This window comes from Macaca thibetana, chromosome 6 (genome assembly GCF_024542745.1).
Source record: "Macaca thibetana thibetana isolate TM-01 chromosome 6, ASM2454274v1, whole genome shotgun sequence".
In the NCBI taxonomy this organism is placed as follows: Eukaryota; Metazoa; Chordata; class Mammalia; order Primates; family Cercopithecidae; genus Macaca; species Macaca thibetana.
In genome coordinates, this window is record NC_065583.1 from 40,335,980 (window position 1) to 40,358,488 (window position 22,509).

The 22,509-nt window shown below is 43.4% G+C and overlaps 2 protein-coding genes across 16 annotated transcripts in view; both read right to left on the bottom strand.

The window, feature by feature from the left end:
- The window catches only part of RELL2 (RELT like 2), a 347,299-nt gene that overhangs the window by 242,300 nt on the left and 82,490 nt on the right, over nt 1-22,509 (bottom strand). The window lies entirely within an intron of this gene.
- Nucleotides 1-22,509, bottom strand: part of LOC126957240 (protocadherin gamma-C4) — a 190,277-nt gene that overhangs the window by 111,390 nt on the left and 56,378 nt on the right. Inside the window, exon 1 of one of the 15 annotated variants that reach the window (XM_050794903.1) lies at nt 17,626-20,503. The exons of 11 other annotated variants lie outside the window; for them this stretch is intronic. In XM_050794903.1, coding sequence (XP_050650860.1) covers nt 17,626-20,022 — 2,397 coding nt within the window. In that variant the 5' untranslated portion in view covers nt 20,023-20,503. Of the gene's footprint in view, nt 1-2,290; nt 7,200-7,261; nt 12,531-12,574; nt 16,519-17,625; nt 20,504-22,509 lie in introns of those variants that run through there. 3 more of the 15 variants (XM_050794894.1, XM_050794904.1, XM_050794893.1) reach the window with 3 other exon arrangements.

The window sequence follows — 22,509 nt, forward strand, 5'->3', positions numbered from 1 at the left end:
TTATTTTTAAGTAATGCAAGTATAGAATGTCAATCAATGCTTCTTTTTAAGATGAGACATTAAGGTCAAGAATTTTATCTTTCAGCTTATGTTCTACAATCTGTTACCAATGCACAATAAGTTAAGTCCTACATAGTTCAAAAAAAAAAGAAGTAAACATTTTCCATACTCCGCTCAGTTATCTGTCTGGTGAGCCTTGTGTTTTGGTTTTAAGGGCAAGAGACATTTTTGTAGTATTGAATAGTAACTACCTACCATGACATATAAGCCTTCATGGATATCTGTTATGTTTTCCTCAAATTAACACACATTTCAATATTTATAAATACTAAGTATGAAGGTTACTCCTCAGAACAGAAATTGTAATAATTTTCTTGTTATATGGTTAAAAATATGAGCCTGAAGGATGCTTTATTTTTTGCTACCTGCTTCAGGGGGAAGACGTGTTTGAAATAATTAAAATGTCTGTATGTCATAAAGGATTTCCAGACAGTTTAGCTTTTTTTTTCTTAAAAATAAAGCAACAGAAACCCAAGTAATTGCAAACAAATAAAATAATTCTTCATTTCCACAGAAATGCCAGCAGTCATCAATGTATCTATGGATTACATGTTTAGCATAGAATTTTGACTCAACTTCAAAGCTTATTTTCAAATGTCTTGTGAAATGTTATTTACTACTTGAAATGACACTATGTTTAAAATAACACTAAATAATACATTATTCTCTTCCTTATAGCTAAAAACAGTAAAAGAGTTTTAGAATCTTCCCAGCAGTTCCTGAGACTATTTTCTTAAATTATATCTGATATGCAAGTTCATTTCTAGCTTCAAAAGTTGGAGAATTGAGCCAGAAATAACATATAAGTGAAAGAAATATTTTTATTTCCTTGTTTTGTCATTTCACAGTGTCCAGTCTCAGAAATTTCTCTTGAGCAAGCATATACTATAGAAAAGAAGAATGTCCTACTATTCTTCATAATTTAACATTAAAGTGTTAGGAAATTAAGACCTTTGAAGATATGAGAATAAAAAGTGTTACAACTTTCACCATTAAAGGGAAAAAAATTGGCTTACTAGGATTTGGAAGTGGATAACTGAAGTTTGAATCTTCATCAGAAAATATCTATAAATACAAACAGACTTTACACACTTGTGATCTGAAAAATATAACCTCAAAGGGGTGTTTTCTTATCATAGAAATGGAAGAATAGAAGCAATAAATCTGGGCTTTCAGCTTTTTCTCTAAGAAGAATACATTTACCTTTCTATCAGTTAACCCTTACAAACATAGTATGACCTGAATAAATGATCTTAGGAGTAAGAATTTGCTGGGTGAGGTGATTTACACCTCACCCAGTGCTTTGGGAAACTGAAGCAGGAAGATCATTTGAGACCACCCTGGGCAACATAACTTGCTAGTCCTCCCACCTCAGGCCTAGCTACTGTGAAGGTTGAGGTGGGAGGATCGCATAAGCCCAGGAGGTTGAGACTGCAGTGAGCTTTACTCACAACACTGCATCCCACCCTGGACAACAGAATGACACCCCCATCTCTTAAGAAAAAAAAAAAAGGAGTAAGAATTTTATGACGTGAGTCCACTGCAACCAATCAAGCAACCCTACCCAAAAAGCCCACATCAATACAGGCTGAGAGCTGCCCCATGAAAAATGGTTTATGTTGACAGCAAGGTTAATTATGAGAACATGAAAATTATATCAGCAAATATAACGAATAAATGCCTCCTTTTGATGTTGGAGCAACAATTAGGCTCAGTGAAAAGTGATGAGAAACACACTGATATCAACTTATACTACCTTAAGTACAAACAGTTAAAGAGAAAGCTAACTATAATAGAAAGTAAAGGGCCGGGTGCAGTGGCTTACGCCTGTAATCCCAGCACTTTGGGAGGCTGAGGTAGGTGGATCACTTGAGGTCAGGAGTTCAAAACCAGCCTGGCCAACATGGTGACACCCTGTCTCTACTAAAAACACACAAAAAATTAGCCGGGCATGGTGGCACGTGCCTGTAGTCCCAGTTATTCTACTTGGGAGGCCTGTAGTCCCAGTTATTCTACTCTAGTCCCAGCTACTCTACTTGGGAGGTTGAGGCAGGAGAATCGCTTGAACTTGGGAGGCGGAGGTTGCAGTGAGCTGAGATCACACCATTGCACTCCAGCCTGGGCAACAGAGTAAGACTGTCTCAAAAACAAAACAAAACAAAAAACAAACAAACAAACAAAACAAAAAAAAAAAAAAGAAAAAAAAAAGAAAGAAAAAAACTGAACTCACCGGAACCAAAGGGGTGTCTTCTATAGGAAACTTGGAATCAACTGAGACACACAAAGGCTCATTTTTCTCATAGCTCTGCTGGCTGATGAGTGTGTCTGCATAGTTGGGTTGGGGGAAGATCAGGTGGCTCTTCCTTGAGTCAGCAGTGAGGGAGAACTCCTGAGAATAGGTCTGTAGGAAAGCTCTAACCCCATCTACACCCACAAAGTGTGAGGTGGGCACACCAGCCAACCCATCACTTGTAGCCCGCAGCAGACGTGAGGCGTGCCAGTGCCTCAGGCTGAGGGCCAGCAGCATGATAACGAAGGTGAGGAAGACACAGGAGACCACTGTGACAGCCACAACGAGGTAGAGGGTAAGGTCTGAGGCCTCCAAGTCTGCAGGGATCTGAAGACTGCCCAGGTCAGCCAGGATGTCTGGGATGCTGTCAGCTATGGCTACTGTGAGCGTGACAGTGGCGGAGAGAGGGGGCTGGCCATGGTCCTGTACAGCCACCACAAGGCTCTGTTTGAGCACATCTCTATCTAGCAGGGCCCGAGCTGTGCGCACTTCACCTGTGTGCAGCCCCACCGAGAAAAGCCCTGGCTCACTGGCCTTGAATAAGTGGTAGGACAGCCAAGCATTCTGGCCTGAGTCTCTGTCCACTGCCACCACCTTGGTCACCAGGTAGCCAGGCTCTGCAGAGCGGGGTGCCAGCTCCACACCAGTAGAACCGTCAGTGGGGAGGGTGGGGTACAGGATTTCCGGGGCATTGTCGTTCTGGTCCAAAACAAATAGTCTCAATGACACATTGCTGCTAAGTGGTGGGTTTCCACTGTCACTTGCCCTCACCTGCATTTGCAAATCTCTAAACTGCTCATAGTCAAAGGAGCACAGAGCATACAGCACGCCAGTCTCTGAGTTAATAGAGACATAAGTGGAGAGAGGAGACCCTTGGATGATATCCTCTGCCAAGGAGTAAATAACTCTAGAATTCTCATTGCTATCAGGGTCATAGGCGATCACCGAGAAGATGGAAGTACCTCTGGCATTGTTTTCCGGGAGGTAGACTGAGTAGGAGGCTTGAGAGAAGGCAGGTGGATTATCATTGATGTCAGTCACTTGCAGAGTGATGTGAATTTCTGTGGACAGGGGCGGAGTTCCTCTGTCTGTTGCAGTCACCGTGATATTATATTCTGAGGCTTTTTCTCGGTCAAGAATTTGGGCCGTCAACAATCTATAATAATCTTCTTCTGAATTTTCTAATTTAAAAGATAGATTCTCCTGGATAGAACAGACAACTTGACCATTCTTCCCCGAGTCTCGGTCATGAGCATTGAAAAGAAGAATTACTGTTCCCTGAGGTGCATCTTCTCTCACTGGGCTAAACAGAGATGTAATGGTCACTTCAGGTCTATTGTCGTTTACATCTTCCACTGAAATGAGCACTTTTGTCCACCCTTTCAATCCCCCACCATCTTCAGCTTGTATTTCCATTTCATAAAATGAACATTCTTCATAATCTAGACTTTTTGCTATTGATATTTCCCCAGTATTTTCATTAAGCTGGAATAACAGAGATTGTTTTTCATTAATTTTCCAGAATTTGTATGCCACTTTTCCGTTGGTTCCCTCATCCAGGTCGCTGGCTGTTGCAGTAAGCAGCCAGGTGCCTGGGGGCACGTTTTCAAGGACTTTCACTCTGTAAATCGGTTGAGCAAAAACCGGGGCATTATCATTTGTATCCAATACTGTCACATGGATGCGCACGGTGCTGGAACGACGCGGCTTGCCGCCATCTGAGGCCGTGAGGACCAGGTGGTGAGCAGCCGCCTCCTCCCTGTCCAGGGCTCGCTCCAGCACCAGCTCTGGGTTTATGGCTCCATTGTCTCCAGTCTGCACGTTCAGGGAGAAGTGGTGATTGGGGCTGAGCTGGTAGCTCTGGAGGGAGTTCACGCCCACATCCGGGTCAACAGCTTCTGGGAGTGGATAACGTGCTCCAGGAACCGCGACTTCGTTAATTTTTACTTCCAGACTTTCCGCCTGGAATTTTGGGGCACTGTCGTTAATATCAGTTACTTCTATTTCTATTCCGTACAATTTCACTCTGTCTTCAACCAGGACTTTAAAGTTCACCAGACACCGCGGGTTCTGGGCACACAGCTCCTCCCGGTCTATCCTACCCGCGGTGACCAAGCTGCCGCTGCGCGGGTTCAGAGAGAAAAGCTGCGTCTTACCTCTGGAGATGATGCGTACTCCGCGCTCCGCCAGCTCCCGGGGCTCCAGAGCCAGGTCCTTGGAGATGTTGCCCACAATATAGCCCTTTTCTGTCTCTTCAGGCACTGAGTAGCGAATCTGACTGGCCCTGGCCTCCCATAGCATCCCCAGGAGCGAGCATAGCAGGACTAATCTTCCGCGGAGCTGGCATTTGGTTGGAGCTGCCATTGCTGCCTTGCTTTGGAATTTTCTCAAAATACTCTCTGTGCGCGCTGCTTCATCAGGTTCTTTCTTCTCTCCTGCGAAGTATGGTGATCCTTTTCCTTAGGAGAAAGCCAGAGTGCCCTAAGTTAAGAGGCTGAGTTTTGCTGCAGTCTGGGAGCAGGTTTGTGGGATCTGCCGGGTTTTGTGTAGTCACATAACTGGAAATCCGGTTGGAGTCCTGATTTTTGCTTAGAGTTGATCAACAGCGGCGCTCAGAGTCCTAAGTGGTTACTACACCCACTGATGTGTAACAGATGGCTGATAGAGAAAACACTACTCTTTTCTAATTATGATTTTAGATTTCTCCAATTGTTTCTTGCATTTGTATTTCAAAAGCAATCTATTTTTTAGATATCTGAGTTGTAAATAAAGTGGAATAAAATTTCTGTGTGTAATTAAATCACAAACCATCGCTTAATATATTAATTTACTCTTATTCTTGCTAGAATTTTGCACTCTATTTCTAGATATGTAAATTATTATAATTTCCTTTTTACGATGCTTCAATTTTTTCTGCACATCAACAATTTTCTGAAGTAATTTTTATGTTCAATCTTGTTTGGAAATACATTCATTTTTAATTTTTATACCTATATTATATATTTGTAAATGTAAAATATATGATTGTATTGAATACATATATAAGGATACATTATCCACTTTGAAATTATTTTCCGGGGTTAATTTATTTTGGTGGTAAAATTCCTGGAAAAACGTTTCTTTTAAATTTTTGTGTTATAAAAGTAATGTTAATTCAGCAATAGTTACAGATGTTCTCACCTAATATTGCTAAATAGAAACAGGATTAAAGTTTTTTGGAAATTTTTACATTTTTGTGATTGCTTAAACTTTTCTGCTATTTCAAAAAATGCTTAATTTTTAAATGTGAATACGTAATGCATGCACAGACTGTGTTTCAATGATTCAAATGCACGTACACTGAAAAGAAAGTTTCTATTTTAATCCTCCATCAATAAATTATGCAACTTTAAAGTTGTTTTAAACATTATTCTAAGGGTCATTTAAACTTATATAATAATCTGGGAAAAAGAACACAAAATATACAACAAAGAAAACTACTGAAAGGTTAAAAATAACTGGTAACACTGAAATCTCAGCGTTTACTGAATCACATACTAAGGGAAACCAAGCAAAATACTTATACCATGTAATGGGAGCTTTGTATGTACACAAGACTAGTAGTTTTTGTCTTAAAAATGGAATAATTCTGCATTCTCCTTCTTTCCTACAAGGATGTTGAGAAAACATCCAGTCATTTATAGTTAGAGCTCCAAACGACAAGACAAATCCGGTGTGTTTTCCCCCTTCTTCAAGAATATATGTCAGGATTCCGAGCAAGAGAAATTCAGGCAATAGCGATTATATAGAGGTAGAGAAGGATTTTGCATCCAAGAAAACCTGGATAAACTTAGAAATGATTAGGATGATTTGGACCTTCTAAGTTCTGTGAATCAGTCTCTCTCTTTCTCTCGCATACACGTAACATATAGTCTCCTTCTTCTTCTTCTTCTTCTTCTTCTTCTTCTTCTTCTTCTTCTTCTTCTTCTTCTTCTTCTTCTTCTTCTTCTTCTGCTGCTGCTGCTGCTGCTGCTGCTGCTGCTGCTGCTGCTTCTGCTTCTGCTTCTGCTTCTGCTTCTGCTTCCGCTTCTCCTCCTCCTCCTCCTCCTCCTTCTTCTGCTTCTTTTTTTTGAGACGGAGTTTCGCTCTTGGAGAGATCTCAGCTCACCACAACCTCTGCCTCCCAGGTTCAAGCAATTCTCCTGCCTTAGCCTCCTGAGTAGCTGGGATTACAGGCACCTGCCACCACACCCAGCTAATTTTTGTATTTTTAGTAGAAACGGGGTTTCACCATGTTGGCCAGGCTGGTCTTGAACTCCTGACCCCGTGATCCACCCGCCTTGGCCTCGGCCTCCCAAAGTGCTGGGATTACAGGCATGAGCCACTGCACCTGGCCAACATATAGTATTTTAAATTAAATTTTAGGAGATTCAAAAATCATAAATCCATTAGGTAGGAATAAGAAAGTATATATGAGGAACATGAGAAAGAGATGGAAACTACGTGAAATCAGTGAAGAAAGACAACTACTAGCAGTTTCTTTGCTTTGAAAGATGAACTAATTGATTACATACATTAAATTTAATATTTATCTACAGATAATAAAATATAAACATGTTAAAGAATGAGACAATCAATGGGTAAAAGCTAATTTCATTAGCTTTGAGAAAGAGGACAAAAAACCAAATGTTTTTGCTAGCTAGGAAGCTAAAAGCAAACTCTCACTACTTCGTAAACCTATAAGCCTACTTCTTTTATGTGACAATAACAACTCACAATTCACTGCTCCTCTTAAAGAATGGTTGGACAGCTTTTCTGAGCAGCTACAACTTTCCTAAGACAACTCATTAGACCTGAAAATGTACGGTATTTTCATGTAAATACAGAAAATTGGGTGGGTAATGAAAAAGAATAGACATAAATAAAACTCACCAACTCAGGATGGGAAGTCGACTCACTGGAATTACAAAGTGGAAATAAGGCCCCAGATGAATCACCACAAAGTATGTCTTGTCCTGAATTCAATTGCTCACTACATTTTAGGAAATTAAACTCCGTCTTTCCTGTATGTGCAACACATAGGTTGTAGGAATAAGGCAAAGTCCCCTCGCTGTAGTTGGGGGGAACCACAGGTCCAGACTTGACACAGAGACCTGGTTGGAAGCAGCTCCAGGCAGCGGGGCTGGAGGAGCGTCGCAGGCGCAAGGCAATGGCCAGAATCATGGCCAGGAGGAAGAGTACTGAGATCAAGGCCAAGGCCACCACTAGGTAAAACTGCAGCTCAGCCTGGGGGTCAGAGGGTACAGGGCGGTCAGTGATATCCGGCAGCACCTCCTGCAAGCTGTCGGCAAAGACCAAGTGCAGCGTGACGGTGGCGGAGAGTGGCGGCTGTCCACCATCACGCACGGCGACCAGCAGGCGCTGTCGGGCCGCGTCCCTGTCGCCCAAGGCACGCTCCGTGCGCACCTCTCCCGTGCGCAGCCCCAGGCTGAAGAGCCCGGGCTCGCTAGCCTGCAGCACGTGGTAGGACAGCCAGGCGTTGTGTCCTGAGTCTGCGTCCACCGCCACCACCTTGGTCACCAGGTAGCCGGGCTCTGCAGCGCGCGGCACCATATCGAAGAGCGCAGAGCCGTCGGGACCCAGCGCGGGGTACAGCACCCTAGGCGCATTGTCGTTGCGGTCGCCCACCAACACGCGCAGGCTCACGTTTGCACTGAGCGCAGGCGAGCCCTGGTCGCGGGCCTGCAGTGTGAGTTCGAAGGCGCGCAGCTGCTCGTAGTCAAAGGCGCGCTGCGCGAACACCACCCCACTTTGCGCGCTCACGGATACGTAAGAGGCTAGTGCCAGAGGCTCTAGGTCGCTGGCCATGATGGAGTAGGAGACTTGGCCATTCAACCCCAAGTCCGGGTCCGAGGCGCAGACTTGCGCGATGGAGGCCCCAGGAGGGTTGTTTTCGGCTACACTGACTAAGTAGGACGCCTGGTGGAAAACCGGAGCGTTGTCGTTGACGTCGCTGATATGCAGGATGACGCTTATGCTGGAGGAGAGGGGCGGCTTGCCCCTGTCTGTGGCTGTGATGGTGACGTTGTACTCCGGGGTCTGCTCTCGGTCTAGGGTTCCATCTGTTACCAACTTATACGAATTTTTGGACGAAGAGATAATCTTGAAAGGGACTTCGCCTTGTAATTGACAATTAACTTCCCCATTTTCCCCAGAATCTTGGTCATGTATTTTGATCAAAGCAATTAGTGTTCCAGGCACCGCGTTTTCCAGAATCATCTCAAGTAGAGAATGGAATGTAACTTCTGGGCTATTGTCATTTTCATCTTGAATATTAATTTCAACTGTACATTGTGCAACCAGTCCACCACCATCCCTCCCTTCTACTATCATTGAATACTCCTTGGTTTCTTCAAAATCCAGTTTCTTTTGAGTGATAATTTCCCCGCTCTTTGAATTCAGACCAAAGATTTGCCCGGTTCTGTAGAAGGAATAAGTAATTTCTGAGTTGATGCCCTCGTCTTGGTCGGTGGCTGACACTTGCAGCACAGTGGTGCCTGGTGGCACGTTTTCCCGAAGGCTGACTCTGTACACATCCCGGTTGAATACCGGGGGATTATCATTGGCGTCAGTTACCTGGATACGGAGCTCAGTGGTGCCGCTTAGGGGTGGATCTCCACCGTCCAAGGCAGTCAGGACTAAACGATGGTAACTCTGTTGTTCCCGGTCTAAGGTTTTCTCCAATGCCAGTTCCGGGTATTTACTACCATCTTGCTTCTCCTTAATTATTAATGAGAAACTTGGGTTAAGAGAGAGTTTATACTTCTGTAGAGAGTTTAAGCCAGTATCTGCATCTTCTGCTACTTCTAATATAAATCGTGTGCCAGGCTGTGCAGACTCACTTATTTGCAGCTCAAAGGAATTTTGCGTGAATGTTGGCGTGTGGTCATTAATGTCCTCGATCTCCACATTCACGTGATAAAAGTTCAGTGGATTTTCAGCAACAGCCTCAAATTCCAGAGCACAAGCTGGATTCTTCCCGCATATCTCCTCCCTGTCTAGCCTGCTGCTCACAAGCAACTCCCCTCTCTCTGCGCTCACGGTGAAGTAAGGCTTCTCCGAACTGACGCGCAGTTTTCGAGTCGGTAACTCCTGGACGCTGAACCCCAGGTCGGTGGCGAGGTTCCCCACTACGGAGCCCTTGGGCATTTCCTCGGGAATCCTGTAGCGGATCTGCTCACAGAGCGCCGGGCAGAACAAAAGCAGCAGGAAGAGAAAGAGCATTGGCAGCCTCTCAGCCCGGCCCAGCTCCCCAGCGCCGCTCCCCATCCCTCTTGCTCTCCTCAGCTTGCTCACCAGCCTGGAGACGCCGAGTTACAAATAACCTCTTTATTGCAGATTTTCGGATCTCCGAACGGACTTTAGTTCCAGTTCCAGTTCAGGAAAAGATTCTTCTTTTTCCGAGGAGGAAGCGGTGCAAAGGCTGGCGCTGGGGAGTCTGAACCGGGGCTGCCCTGGAAAGCGCGTTGCGGCTGCGCGAGGAGAGCTGGAGGCCAAGCTCTCCACTTTGGCCAACAGCGGCGCCCAGAGTCAGCACTAGGAAACTACAGCCTCTGCTGCTTCAGTTTAACCAGTGCAGTAATTGTATTTGAGGGCCTAACTTAACAAGCCAAGTTTTTATGTTCATATATTTAATAACAAATTGTAACACACTCTTTAAGGTATATTTCTCTGTTTTCCAAATTGTTAGAAATATCACGTTGGGTTTTTATGCAAACCTGCATACATTGGTCCATTCTTTCACCATTCTGCAAACATACCTTGAACTCTTAGCTAGAACTAAGTATTGCCCTTGTCACTGCAATATAATAATTAACATGTTACAGTTCTTGCTCTCAGAGGCTTCATAATATATTGATTCCAAAAACTGATTTTTATTAGCTATGGCGTGTGGAAACACTTTTATCATTCTTCTGTTCATTTATACGATTTCCGACCCCCCAATATTTCTACTGTTTTATATTACACATATTAGGGAAATCTATACTATTTAAAACTATTTTTTAAAGTTGTGGCAATTTTGTACCAATCCTCAAACATCTCCTCTTCCTGACAATATTAACATTCTTTATAAAAATAATTTTTCTTTACTCTTCTACTTCACAAAATATTACTTCAAGTATACTGCCCATATGATGCAGCCAAGAAATGATATACCCTACTACATTGCTCTTCTTCATATCTCAAAATACTTGTCTTATGTCATATCTTTTACAGTACATAAATTCATTCTTAAGAGTTACTGGGGAAATGCTTATCTATTCTGCAATACAAGGTACAAATGGATATTCTAGTGGATTGCATTATTGTCCTATCTATGTACCATCACTGTAGTGAAGAAGTGACTTTGGAATTGGATAAATGAAGCTCATAAGTTTGTTTACATAAATTTATGGAATATAGTGACATTGGTCAACCTTCTTTAGTCAATTTGTCAGATTAATAAAAACAACTAGCCAACATTTTTAGGTAGAGTAAGGATTTTCTTTCCTACCAGGGCAACTTTCATCACAGTTTTTTAAATTGCAAAGTGCCAATAATATGTTGTCCTCTCAAATGTGCATCCAAATGGTACACAAACTATGAAGTTAACTCCCACTCCACTGAATATGCACCATACAGTAGAACACTACACAATCCTTAGGAAATGTCCTTTTCATTAATAACAAACATTTATTGGGTCATCTACTTCTACCTCACGTCAATCAATTCAGGGATTAGCTTTATTCAAATGCTACAAGAAGGTATGCAGGAATATAATAATGGGTAGCCTATACTGACTTTTTACTATTAATATTCTGGTTTTTTTTTTTTTTTTGGAGACGGAGTCTCGCCCTGTTGTCCAGGTTGGAGTGCAGTGACACAGTCATGGCTCACTGCAACCTCCACCTTCCGGGTTCAAGTGATTCTTTTGCCTCAGCCTCCCAAGTAGCTGGGACCACAGGCACGTGCCACCACGCCCAGATAATTTTTGTAATTTTTAGTAGAGACAGGGTTTCACCATGTTGGCCAGGCTGATCTTGAACTCCTGACCTCGTGATCCACCCACCTCGGCCTCCCAAAGTGCTGGGGTTACAGGCGTGAGCCACCGTGCCCGGCCTAATATTAGTTTTTTTTTTAGAGACAGGGTCTAGTTCTGTCACCTAGGCTGGAGTGCAGTGTCATGATCATAGCTCACTGCAGTTTCAAACCCCAGGGCTCAAGCTGTTCCCCTGCTCCAGGCTTCCGAAGTGCTGGGATTTCAGACATGAGCCACTGTGTCCAGCCAAGACTGAATAACTTAATTGAATTGATCAGCTTATTTAGAACTTGTGTACCTGAAACATTGGTTCTTAAAATCAACATTCTCACCATTTCACGTCAATGCACAACCAAAACAGCTCATTGGAATTGTATTGAAATATGTTCTTTCGTATTTTACAAAAGTCACTTTCAATAGTTTAAAATTACATTTTAATCCAGATCTAATGTTTTAGCTTTTGTTTTTTGTTTGGAGGAGCAATGGACATTCTAGGCTTTAGATTTCATGTCTCCATGGGCATGGAGCCCAGGTGACCACTGACACACATACTTAATATTTAGTAACCAGTCTCATCTCCCACCAAGATCCATCTTTAAAGTTTGTTCATATTTTGAAAGATGGTAAGAAGTATTAAAGTTTTGAAGGGCACTGGTACAGAAACAGGGCTCAGAAAAGAGGTTTAAAGTGAAAAAATCTACAAGAGCCTAGTTATAGGTTCAAATGCTAAACATAACCCTAAAAATTCTGAGATATATTTTACTTTTGCTAAGCTAATACAAGGCTTTAGACTTCTTGATAATTTTCTGAAGTTCTAGTTTAGGAAACACACACACACACACTCACACACATGTACACACAACCAATAGCAAAATTACCGGCATGGATGGGTAGGTACTTCTTAAGTGAATGAGTGATAATAGGAATAAAATACTGGAAGGCTTAAAATGGTTCAACAATCTTTTCCAAGTCGTTTAAAAGCAAATGAAACAACAACCTATGACTATTAGAGCTTAACTTTATAGTAACACCAACAAAATAAACCTGAAACTCTGTGATATGCCTTAAAAATTATTTTCAACTATCTTTACAATGTTTTTCAAAACATAATTTATGTCAAATAAAATTCATCTGGAAATTAAAAGCAAGCAAAGAACTAAACTCACCTGACCACGATCAGCTTCATTCTTACATTCATGAAAATCTATGGATGTTAACAAAGAATCGTTTTTCTCACAGCTCTCCTGACTGATGAGCGTGTCTGCGTAGTTGGGCTGGGGAAAGATCAAGTGACTCTTCCGCGAGTCGGCGGTGAGGGAGACTTCGTGGGAATAGGTCTGCAGGAAAGCCTGTACCTCCTCAACACCTACAAAATGTGAGGCAGGCACACCCACCAATCTGCCACCGGAACCCTGGAGCAGGCGTGACTTGTGCCAGCGCCTCAGCCTGAGCCCCAGAAGCACAACGACAAAGGCAAGGAAGACACAGGAGACGGCAGCCACCGCCACCACGAGATAGAGTGTAAGGCTCGAATCGTTCGGGTCGACCGAAGGCTTCAGACTGCCCAACTCGGTCAGGACTTCGGGGATGCTGTCAGCCACGGCCACGGTGAGCGTGACAGTGGCGGAGAGAGGGGGCTGGCCGTGGTCCTGGACGACCACCACGAGGCTCTGCTTGAGCGCGTCTCTGTCCAGCAGGGGTCGCGCCGTGCGCACCTCGCCCGTGTGCAGCCCCACCGCGAAGAGTCCTGGCTCGCTGGCCTTGAGCAGGCGGTAGGACAGCCAGGCGTTCTGGCCCGAGTCTCTGTCCACCGCCACCACCTTGGTCACCAGGTAGCCGGGCTCTGCGGAGCGGGGCGCCAGCTCCACGCCAGTGGAACCGTCTGTGGGGAGGGCGGGGTACAGGATCTCGGGCGCGTTGTCATTCTGGTCCAGCACGAACAGGTTCAGTGACACGTTGCTGCTGAGGGGCGGGTCCCCGCTGTCGCTGGCTGTTACCAGTAGCTGCAGGTCTCGGATCTGCTCATAGTCGAAAGATTGCAGCGCATACAGGACACCGGTGTCAGAGTTGATGGAGATGTACGAGGATAGGGGCGCCCCTTGCAGCGTGTCCTCGGTCACAGAGTAAGTGACCTGGGCATTCTCCTGGCTGTCGGGGTCGTGTGCAGTCAAGGAGAAGATGGAGGCTCCTCTCAGGTTGTTCTCTAGGATATAAGCTGAGTAGGAGGCACGAGGGAATGTAGGAGGGTTGTCGTTAATGTCTGCCACGTGCAGGGCGATGTGAGTTTCAGTGGACAGAGGCGGTGTTCCTAGATCTGAGGCCATCACTGTGATATTGTAGATAGAGACATTTTCTCGGTCCAAATATTTCCTTGTCACTAATCTATAATAATTATCTATTGACTCTTCTAATTTAAAAGGTAAATTATCACGTGTGTAACAGACAACTTGACCATTCTTTCCAGAGTCTTGGTCATGCACACTCAAGAACGCAATTACTGTCCCGGGAAGAGAATTTTCTAACACTGGGCTAAACAAAGACGTAATGATCACTTCTGGTCTATTGTCATTTACATCTTCCACCGAAATGAACAATTTGGTCCTCCCCAGAAGTGCCCCCACATCTTCGGCTTGTATTTCCATTTCATAAAATGAACATTCTTCATAATCTAGACTTTTTGCTATTGATATTTCCCCAGTATTTTCATTAAGCTGGAATAACGGAGTTTGTTTTTCATTAATTTTCCGGAATTTGTAGGCCACTTTTCCGTTGATTCCCTCATCCGGGTCGCTGGCTGTTACAGTAAGCAGCCGCGTGCCTGGGGGCACGTTCTCAAGGACTTTCACTCTGTAAATCGGTTGAGCAAAAACCGGGGCGTTGTCATTTGTATCCAACACTATCACACGAATGCGCACTGTGCTGGAGCGACGCGGCTCGCCGCCATCTGAGGCCGTGAGGACCAGGTGGTGAGCAGCCTCTTCCTCCCTGTCCAGGGCGCGCTGCAGCACCAGCTCTGGGTTTATGACTCCATTGTCTCCAGTCTGCACGTCCAGGGAGAAGTGGTGATTGGGGTTGAGCTGGTAGCTCTGGAGGGAGTTCACGCCCACATCCGGGTCAACAGCTTCTGGGAGTGGATAACGTGCTCCAGGAACCGCGATTTCGTTAATTTTTACTTCTAGATCTTCGACCTGGAATTTCGGGTTATTATCGTTAATATCAATTATTTCTATTTCTATCCCAAAGAGTTTTCCTTTATCCTCAACCAGGATGTTAATATTTATCAGACACCGCGGGCTCTGAGCGCAGAGCTCCTCCCGGTCTATCCTGCCCGCGGTGACCAAGCTGCCGCTGCGCGGGTTCAGAGCAAAGAGCTGCGTCCTACCTCTGGAGACGATACGGACTCCGTGCTTCGCCAGCTCCCGGGGGTCCAGCCCCAGGTCCTTGGAGACATTACCCACGAAGGAGCCTTTGTCCGTCTCTTCTGGCACCGAGTAGCGAATCTGTCCCCTCCCGGTTTCCCACAGCGTCCCCAGCAGCGCGCATAGCAGGATCAGCTCGCCGCGTCTGGGGCGACTCTGTGGAGCGGCCATTGTTATTTTGCTGCAGGATCCCCTCAGAATCTTCACTGTGCATAAGTGGGTATTTAGTTTCTTGCCGCAGCTATGGAGATGATAATCCTCCGGAAACCTGCAGTGCCTCCAAACAGGGGTGGGGTTTCGCTGCAGTCCCGCAGTTAGTTTGTGGCATCTGCGGGTCTTTGCGAGGTGTGAGATCTGAGTGTTTTCGGTTGCATTTCTCTCCCAGTAGGTGAACAGCGGCGCTTAGAGTCCTAAATAGTTACTGCACTGAGATACAGATGACTTCTAAATGTAATACTCTACTAGATTACTGAGAAAAAAATACCATCTGCTTATTACTTTGTTTTGAATTTATTTGATTTATCCCTAAACCCATATTTTAAAAGAAACAGCCAAAGAATGTGAGATGAAGGTTTTATTTAGTGTTATTAAATGATCAGATTAGATCAGAATGATCAGATTGTAGCATTGGATTAAATTACTTACATTTCTGCAATACATTTGGTCTTAAAAAAAATAACATGATACTTTCATTTCCCACTGTGCTCTAAGCTTTATTGTAAATGTCTCCAATATATACTAACAAATAACTAAGAACTTCAGTTGTCACCAGAAATGAATTTATCTTGAGACTAAAATAGACCTACTGGGGATGACTGACTCAGAAATTGTTTTATTTGGTTTAAACTACTTAATCATTTTAGAAGCTTTCCAGAGAGTTGTTGCTTTTAAATTATTCTTCTAAATGCCACTTGAATTACATGTTGATAATGTTTTCAAATAAAAATTGTGGAATTTCAATAGGATAAATGCTTTTACCATTGCAGTTTTATGAGATATTATATTGTTTTGCTATTTTATTTACATTGTTTATATTTTTCTACTTGAATACTTTAAAGGTACAGATGAATATATGATAAAAAGCAAAGCTCCATCCCATCCCTTTCACCAGAGATGATTAAATTTAAAGCAGACTTGACTTTTTAAGGTAGACATATATTCTAAAGTTAATGTAGTTAACTTTACCTACATTAATACTTTGATCTAATGAACTGCAAAAAGTAATGACTATATAATACTTACTAAGAAGCCAAACAGTAAGTATGACTACAAAAAATCTGTTTCCCTTCAAGACCAGCCTGGGCAACACAGCAGATCAGCCTACTTCACCCTTCCTGTGAACAATGGTATGATAGTTTTTTCACTGACTGAAACTTTCTTAAAACAATTCATGAAATCTGAAACCTTTATATTTTCCTGTGAAAATATTATGCATATGGAAAACTGGGTAGACAATGGAAACCATATTAGTTAAATTAGTGAAGGAAAATACTGTCTGTACTAAAAACAGAGAAATTAGACAGGTCTGGTGTCATGAGCCTGAGTTCCAGCTAGTCAGGGGGCTGATGCGGAAGGAATGCTTGAGCCCAGGAGTTTGAGGCTGCAGTGAGGTATCATTGTGCCACTGTACTACAGCCTGAGTGACACAGAGAGACTCTGTCTCAAGAAAGAAAGAAAGAAAGAAAAAAGAAAGAAAGAAAGAAAGAAAGAAAGAAAGAAAAAAGAAAGAAAGAAAGAAGAAAGAAAGAAGAAAGAAAGAAAGAAAAGAAAGAAAGACAAAGAAAAAAGAAAAAGAATCAAAAGAAGTTTCCTTCCTTCAGCAATTTGTAAAGTGGCCATTAACTGAAGCAGTTGCTTAGAGATACCTAGCAAAAGGCTCATATAATGTTCCTTCATATTTTGTATATATTTTGTATGCACACCAGATTGGCAGTTTTCAAGACTATATTTCTCTCCTAGAGGTGGCAGGATGATTAGAAGACCCATAGCTATATTAGTTTAGGGCTGCAGATAAGGCAGTTACACATTATATATTAGGGCTGTGTGTGAGAGGGACAACAGACACAAAACATTGTCTTTTCTTTGATGGAGGATATGGAATGAGCTTGAATACAGGTTAATCCTGAAACTCCTATGTTGCAAGTAAGGAGATTCTGCTTTTGATCTTCTCATGAGCATAGCAAACCCTTTTCTAAGTAAAAGGATCTCTCTCACACACACACACAGCATACACTGCATATAATCACAAGGGGTCCATGGACATAAAAATCCAGTTGACTCCTTATTCTAAGAGCTCTTGAAACAAAAGGGAAGTTAACACAAGAAACAGTAGACTACTATGGAGACCATACCAGTTAAATTAGTTAAGAAAAGTGTTGAATTTTAGCTTAAATTCTTTGGCTTTATTATTTTTATATTTATGGTATATCCAAGCTGAAAAAAGTATTCATCATATATTAGGCAACAAGAAGGAAAATGTATGGGAAAAATCTCATTCACTTTTTAGGAGAGAGCCCATAACTGTCTAACATTTTCACTTTGTGGTTAAAACCACACCCTCATTGCTTTGTAAATCTAAGCTTGGCTAAAAAGCAAACAAACAAATGTTGGGCCATTGCTCCTACTTCACTCCTCTTTTGAAGAATGATATGACAGCTTTTTAACTGACTACAACTTTCCTCAAATGATTCATGAGATCTAAAAATTACATATTTTCCTGCAAATATGTATATTTTCTTGTGAATATGGAGAAATGGGTAGGCAATGAGAATTAAGTTATACTTAAAAAGGAAACTCACCTGATGGGAAGTCAATTCACTGGAATTACACAGTGGAAATAAGGCCGCAGATGAATCACCGCAAAGTATATCTTGTCCTGAACTCAACTGTTCACTACATTTTAGGAAATTAAACTCCGTCTTTCCTGTATGTGCAACACATAGGTTGTAGGAATAAGGCAAAGTCCCCTCGCTGTAGTTGGGGGGAACCACGGATTCGGATTTAACACAGTGACCAGGCTGGAAGCAGCTCCAGGCAGCGGGGCTGGAGGAGCGTCGCAGGCGCAAGGCAATGGCCAGAATCATGGCCAAGAGGAAGAGTACTGAGATCAAGGCCAAGGCCACCACTAGGTAAAACTGCAGCTCAACCTGGGGGTCAGAGGGTACAGGGCGGTCAGTGATATCCGGCAGCACCTCCTGCAAGCTGTCGGCAAAGACCAAGTGCAGCGTGACGGTGGCGGAGAGTGGCGGCTGTCCACCATCACGCACGGCGACCAGCAGGCGCTGTCGGGCCGCGTCCCTGTCGCCCAAGGCACGCTCCGTGCGCACCTCTCCCGTGCGCAGCCCCAGGCTGAAGAGCCCGGGCTCGCTAGCCTGCAGCACGTGGTAGGACAGCCAGGCGTTGTGTCCTGAGTCTGCGTCCACCGCCACCACCTTGGTCACCAGGTAGCCGGGCTCTGCAGCGCGCGGCACCATATCGAAGAGCGCAGAGCCGTCGGGACCCAGCGCGGGGTACAGCACCCTAGGCGCATTGTCGTTGCGGTCGCCCACCAACACGCGCAGGCTCACGTTTGCACTGAGCGCAGGCGAGCCCTGGTCGCGGGCCTGCAGTGTGAGTTTGAAGGAGCGCAGCTGCTCGTGGTCGAAGGCGCGCTGCGCGAACACCACCCCGCTCTCCGTGCTTATGGACACGTAGGATGACAGCTCCCGCTGCTCCAGGTCACTGGCCACGATGGAGTAAGAGACTTGGCCGTTGGGCCCCAAGTCAGGATCGGAAGCGCTGACTTGTGAAATAGAGGCTCCAGGCGGGTTGTTCTCGGCCACGTAGACTATATAGGAAGACTGTGAGAAAACTGGAGCGTTGTCGTTTACATCACCAATGTGCAGAGTGATGCTGGAACTGGAGGAGAGGGGAGGCTTGCCCCGATCTGTGGCCGTAATGGTGATATTATACTCTGGATTCTGCTCGCGGTCTAGAAAAGCATCTGTCACTAATTTATACGTGTTTCTTGAAGAAGTTAATATCTTAAATGGAACATCATCTTCCAATTTACAAGTAACTTCACCATTGTGTCTGGAATCCTTGTCACGGACTTTGAGCAAAGCAATATGTGTTCCTAGCTCAGCGTCCTCCATAATTAGGTTGGGTAGAGACTGGAATATCACTTCTGGGGCGTTGTCATTTTCATCTATGACTTCTACCTCCACTGTGCATTGTGCAATCATTCCTCCACCGTCCCTTGCTTCCAAAACTATGGAATATTCGTTGACTTCTTCAAAATCTAATGTATTTAAAACAGTAATTTCCCCGGTGTTAGAGTTCAGGTCAAATTGGGTGATCTGGCTAGCTTCACTGAAAGAGAAAGTAATCTCGGCATTAATACCCTCATCCTGGTCTGTGGCAGTCACCTGTAGCACCGTTGTCCCCGGGTTCACGTTTTCCGAAAGGCTCACCCTGTATACGTCTTGACTGAACACTGGAGCATTATCATTGGCATCAGTCACTAGAACGTGTATCTGTGCAGTGCTGCTTAGGGGTGGAGCTCCAAAGTCCAAGGCAGTCAAAGTCAAGTGGTAAGATTTCTGCTTTTCTCGGTCCAAAGGTGTCTTCAATACCATCTCAGGGTATTTACTGCCATCTGATTTCTCTTTATTTATCAGTGAGAAATGATCACTGGGATTGAGTTGGTAATTCTGCAGTGTGTTGCTACCAATATCCGCATCATGGGCAGATCCTAATATAAATCGTGTGCCAGGCTGTGCAGATTCGCTTATTTGCAGCTCAAAGGAATTTTGCGTGAATGTTGGCGTGTGGTCATTAATGTCCTCGATCTCCACATTCACGTGATAAAAGTTCAGTGGATTTTCAGCAACAGCCTCAAATTCCAGAGCACAAGCTGGATTCTTCCCGCATATCTCCTCCCTGTCTAGCCTGCTGCTCACAAGCAACTCCCCTCTCTCTGCGCTCACGGTGAAGTAAGGCTTCTCCGAACTGACGCGCAGTTTTCGAGTCGGTAACTCCTGGACGCTGAGCCCCAGGTCCGTGGCGAGGTTCCCCACTACGGAGCCCTTGGGCATTTCCTCGGGAATCCTGTAGCGGATCTGCTCACAGAGCGCCGGGCAGAACAAAAGCAGCAGGAAGAGAAAGAGCATTGGCAGCCTCTCAGCCCGGCCCAGCTCCCCAGCGCCGCTCCCCATCCCTCTTGCTCTCCTCAGCTTGCTCACCAGCCTGGAGACGCCGGGTTACAAATAACCTCTTTATTGCAGATTTTCGGATCTCCGAACGGACTTTAGTTCCAGTTCCAGTTCAGGAAAAAATTATTCTTTTTCCAAGGAGGAAGCAGTATAAAGGCTGGCGCTGCGGAATCTGAGCTGGGGCTGCCCTGGAAAGCGCGTTGCGGCTGCGTGAGGAGATCTGGAGGGCCAAGCTCACCACTTTGGCCAACAGCGGCACCCAGAGTGATCACTAGGAAACTACAGCCTCTGCTGCTTCAAGTTAACCAGTGCAGTAATTATAATTGTGTGCCTAACTGAAAGAACAAAAACTACATGGATATGTCTATATATTTAATGACGTCTAAAAATGTACTCTTAGGAATGCCTTCATCCCAACTTTGAAGATTTTTAGGCAAATCATGTAGATTAAGTACATAAACATCTGTCTATTGACATAAGCTTTCCCCAATCTTCAAACATGCACTATCTATTTAAAGATAGCCATAACACAAACTTGGCCTAAACCATCTCAGAATACAGTAATTTTCCATACTTACTCATTAGAAATATACTGGATACATTTTATCTTTCTTTCATTATTCCCAACATTTTTTCCACTTTTCTAAGTACCTCCAAATTGATTTATTTCAACTTTTTCTGGAGAGTATCAGTAATGCCAAAATTGCCTTTTAGAAGGTGCAATTTATACTTATCTTCAAATACATCCCCTTCCCAGTATTTTCAGTGATTTCATTACAGGAATATTATGTGATTCTCATTTCGATGATCACAGGCAATAGCCTACTCCTCTCCTCATTACACAATTATTTTCCTGGTTATGAGATACAACATTCATCTTCAGAGTTATCAGGGGCATAATACATAGCCTCAAAACACAAAGTCACTGAGATCTGCTGCACTGCAGCACTGCTTCCTACCTCTGCAGTTATTTTACATTCCTTGGTGACCTCTGAATTGAAGGAAACAATCCCTGGAAAATTTGATTTCAATAGCTCACTGAGTTTAGTGATTATTTCTCTCCATTGCTTAAAAGCAATTTTATGCATCTAATAAATTTTGTCAGGAGATTTTCTTTCACAAAATACCTTATAACCATATTTCTGGCATAGGACCTTCCCTCAGTAACATTGTTAGTGTCAGCAACATTGTCTGCTACCCCAAGTGATTGTACATCTGAAATGTGAACACTGCAGAACTTGTAAAATATATCCCCCACATTATTGTACAGTTTATCGTGTGCAAAATACTACCAAATACAACACTAGTCTAAAAAGAAGTCTTTTTTTGAAAAGACAGAATCTTGTTATATTATCTAGGTGGGCCTCCAGTTCCTGGGTTCAAGCTATCCTCTTGCCTCAGCCTCCCATGCAGGTGGACTATAGCTTGCAACACCATGCCTGGCTAAAAGTGTCTTTTTAATTAATACTCAAAGGTCTCTGGAATCAAGATTACCTTGTCATCCACCCCTTCTGGATGACAATCACTTGATATATTGAGTTTTACTAAAATGTTACACAAAAGAATACGGAAGTAGTTAATCCCAGATTGGGTTATTTCCAACTGAATTTTTCAGTAGACCTAATAAATAAAATCAACTACTGGTCTAGGATCTGTGTACATAAGATAGTCGAGGGTTTGAGTAAATGAGATAGTTGAAACAAAGCCAGTATCCCCAATCTCCCACTTTGATAGCCCACAGACACACTTCACCTGGCTGTACCACTAAAACAGCACACTGGAATTCTCTGTTAAAACATGTAATTGCCTATGTCAAATGCCAATTACAACACTTGAAATGACATTTCATTTGACATATTTTATTGGTTTTGTCTGATGGCCTTTAGTGTGGCATCTGTCTTTGATATAGATCTTAGTGAAGTGTGATACACACACATTTCATTCTTTAGGCATAAATCTAACCTTCTACTACCACCCCATTAATAGGTGATTATACTGTAAATAGGTCAAGAAGCAATCAAGATTTTTTAGGATCACCAAGCTGAGGTACATGGAGGCAGAATCAGGCACAGAAAAAATCTTTACATGGAAGAAATCTTGCAGAACCTTTTATATATTTAAGTGCAAAAGAGAATCCTGAGAAGGCAGCTGAGGTGTGTTTTATTCCTGCTAACCTTGTGCAATGTGAAAGACTCGATTCGTTCTAATTTATAAAATATATGAGTGAAGAAAGTAGGTTGGAACATAGATTGGAAAGTAGGTGGAAATTATAAAATGTGATAGTCCACTTTTTCATAATCTTGTCCACAGGTTTTCACTAAAGAAATGCTATATCCTATGTGTTCTATATTAAAGTGTCACAACTGAAGGAAACTGGTAAACTCAGTTTTACCTCTACAAAGTTTTTAAAATCCCTATTTTCAAAACACTTGTTTTGCAAAATAATAGAGAAATATCATGCAAACAAATTACTCACAGAAATAAAGGAAG